This window comes from Limulus polyphemus, unplaced genomic scaffold, assembly GCF_000517525.1.
Source record: "Limulus polyphemus unplaced genomic scaffold, Limulus_polyphemus-2.1.2 Scaffold13959, whole genome shotgun sequence".
Taxonomy (NCBI): domain Eukaryota; kingdom Metazoa; phylum Arthropoda; class Merostomata; order Xiphosura; family Limulidae; genus Limulus; species Limulus polyphemus.
In genome coordinates, this window is record NW_013679569.1 from 1 (window position 1) to 3,326 (window position 3,326).

Below are 3,326 nucleotides of genomic sequence, written 5' to 3' on the forward strand. Positions count from 1 at the left end.
GTTTTAGTAAATGTAAAGTCATAATAACATGTCCACTTTGTGCCTCAGGTAGATGTTGAATCAAAGTTCATGATTAGAAGTTGAAACACGACATTACTTGACTTTCATGTTCAGAGAAGTCCAATAAAACCCTCTGTTTTTAGTAAATGTAAAGTCATAATAACATGTCCACTTTGTGCCTCAGGTAGATGTTGAATCAAAGTTCATTATGACATGATTAGAAGTTGAAACACGACATTACTTGACTTTCATGTTCAGAGAAGTCCAATAAAACCCTCTGTTTTTAGTAAATGTAAAGTCATAATAACATGTCCACTTTGTGCCTCAGGTAGATGTTGAATCAAAGTTCATTATGACATGATTAGAAGTTGAAACACGACATTACTTGACTTTCATGTTCAGAGAAGTCCAATAAAACCCTCTGTTTTTCGTTTGCGAATCACGTAATGAAACATAATCCTAGTGATGACAGTCTCCTGGCGGTAAGTCTACACACTTCACTAAAATCCGGGATTAGATTCCTTGCGGTATCAAAGAACTATCAATTCTTTGGCGCTATTTTCTGGAATTATTATGACGTCACGTGACATCCGCAGCCTCAGCGGACATCTCCCCGATGGCCAGCACCCTTTGGTCTTCTCTCCCCTACATGCCCTTAAGAGCTCGTATTCCTAAATACTAAAGTGTGTTGTTTTTGTAGAAACACTTAGGACTACTATCTTTTTTTTCAACAAAACTTGTCAAAAGTCCTCTTAGAAACACCGGTGAAGAACTGAGTTTTCAACAGAACGTGTCGAAAGTGTTCTAAGAAACACCGGTAAAAAAAGTGGGTTGTTTCAACAGAATGTGTTTTTTCTGACATACTTTGTAATTATTACATTTACGGATATATAAGAGATTTTTTGGCTGTCATTGTGAGTTAGGTAACAGCAGGAAGTTCCGTGTCTTGATTGAAGTTCGTAGTAAACAGAACGAGGTTGGGGAAAATCCACTGTTTATTATTCTTGTTTGACTTTAAACTCTGTTTACTACATACGTCCTTTTACCCTATTAAAAACACGAGTGTAAGTTGGATATTAAAGTCTAAAACACTATGTCAGTATCTTTATATGGTTCTGGAAACATTTAATTTATTTGTTAAAATAATATCTAAATAAGATGTTGATCATGAATATTAATCGTCGAAGAATAACAACTGTATATTACTTGTCGAACATACATACATAAAATATGTTTATTATTAGCAGAGGTTCTCCCCAACACTTACGTTTTATTTATAGGGAAAGACCCCCCGGTAACAGAGTTCATCAATCTCTGTAAAATGAGTTCATGTTGTAATAAAATCAAACCCTTCACTATACAGTTGGAAAACTGAAGTCACAGCGTGGTCGGCACATGAAATTTCTTGTGTTTAATGGTACACACACGTACTTTTGTCCAAACAACGGGCTTTTCAAGAGAGAAACAGGAAAAAGAAAAGATTAAAAAAAAAAGGCTGCGTCACGTGACAAGTGGCTGGTTTAAACTCGTGGTGCGCGTGCCTGGGGTAATTCAGTTTGTTGGAAGATCCAGAAGTTGTGAGGATGGAACAGTTTCAAAAGTGGTAAGTGAAACATCGGGTACTTTTCTCAGTGTTTTACCCAGAATTCAGTTGGATTCATTTACATGCAAGAGGTAAGCTTAGAATCTACAACTTTTTACTAACGTGTGACTTCGTTGAAAAAGATAGTTAACATTTGGCTGGATTGGTCACGTGTGAGAATCACGTACTCGTACTCGTGTTAGGAATATTATTACATGAGGGAATGGTGCAAAGTTTTCATTAAGGCTTCAATAATGTCACAGATTCAAAATGCTATTTACTTTGAAATATTCCGTTTCTTTTAAACGGTTAACTTACTAAACACTGCACTTGTTGTAAAAAATTAATATTATATACATGTCGTAAACACTTAAAGTCTTTACATGGACGTCTTTAAGAAATGTGATGAAATAAATAACTGTGTATAATGAAGACAGTGGATATATCACCGGTGGGATATGACGTGGTGGATATATCACTGGTGGGATATGACGTGGTAGATATATCACTGGTGGGATATGACGTGGTGGATATATCACTGGTGGGATATGACGGGGTGGGATATATCACTGGTGGGATAGTTCATGACGTGTAGATATCACGTGGTAGATATATCACTGGTGGGATAATTCATGACGTGTAGATATATCACCGGTGCGATAATTCATGACGTGGTATATATATCACTGGTGGGATAGTTCATGACGTGTGGATATATCACTGGTGGGATATGACGTGGTAAATATATCACTGGTGGGATAGTTCATGACATGGTGGATATATCACTGGTGGGATATGACGTGGTAGATATATCACTGGTGGGATATGACGTGGTAGATATATCACTGGTGGGATAGTTTATGACATGGTGGATATATCACTGTTGGGATAGTTCATGACGTGTAGATATGACGTGGTAGATATATCACTGGTGGGATATGACGTGGTAGATATATCACTGGTGGGATAGTTCATGACATGGTGGATATATCACTGTTGGGATAGTTCATGACGTGTGGATATATCACTGGTGGGATAGTTCATGACGTGTGGATATATCACTGGTGGGATATTTCATGACATGGTGGATATATCACTGTTGGGATAGTTCATGACGTGTGGATATATCACTGGTGGGATAGTTCATGACGTGTGGATATATCACTGGTGGGATATTTCATGACGTGGTGGATATATCACTGGTGGGATATGACGTGGTAGATATGTCACTGGTGGGATATGACGTGGTGGATATACTGGTGGGATATGACGTGGTGGATATATCACTGGTGGGATAGTTCATAACATGGTAAATTGTAATGGTGATTAAACTACCTGTCCTATAGTAAACTGTAATGGTGATTAAACAACCTGTCTTACAGTAAATTGTAATGGTGATTAAACTACCTGTCTTACAGTAAATTGTAAAGTTGATTAAACTACCTGTCTTACAGTAAATTGTTATGGTGATTAAACTACCTGTCTTACAGTAAATTGTAAAGTTGATTAAACTACCTGTCTTACAGTAAATTGTTATGGTGATTAAACTACCTGTCTTACAGTAAATTGTAATAGTGATTAAACTACCTGTCTTACAGTAAATTGTAATGGTGATTAAACTACCTGTCTTACAGTAAATTGTAAAGTTGATTAAACTACCTGTCTTACAGTAAATTGTAATGGTGATTAAACTACCTGTCTTACAGTAAACTGTAAAGTTGATTAAACTACCTGTCTTGCAGTA

At 36.7% G+C, this 3,326-nt stretch overlaps 1 protein-coding gene across 1 annotated transcript in view; it reads left to right on the forward strand.

Annotated features, from left to right (window-relative positions):
• Positions 1-1,505: 1,505 nt before the first annotated feature.
• LOC106477288 (toll-like receptor 3) overlaps positions 1,506-3,326 on the forward strand; it is a gene marked incomplete at its 3' end in the record, with an annotated part of 6,021 nt that continues 4,200 nt past the window's right edge. The window contains exon 1 of the mRNA XM_013937876.1: positions 1,506-1,603. Coding sequence (XP_013793330.1) covers positions 1,584-1,603 — 20 coding nt within the window. The remainder of the gene's footprint in view (positions 1,604-3,326) is intronic.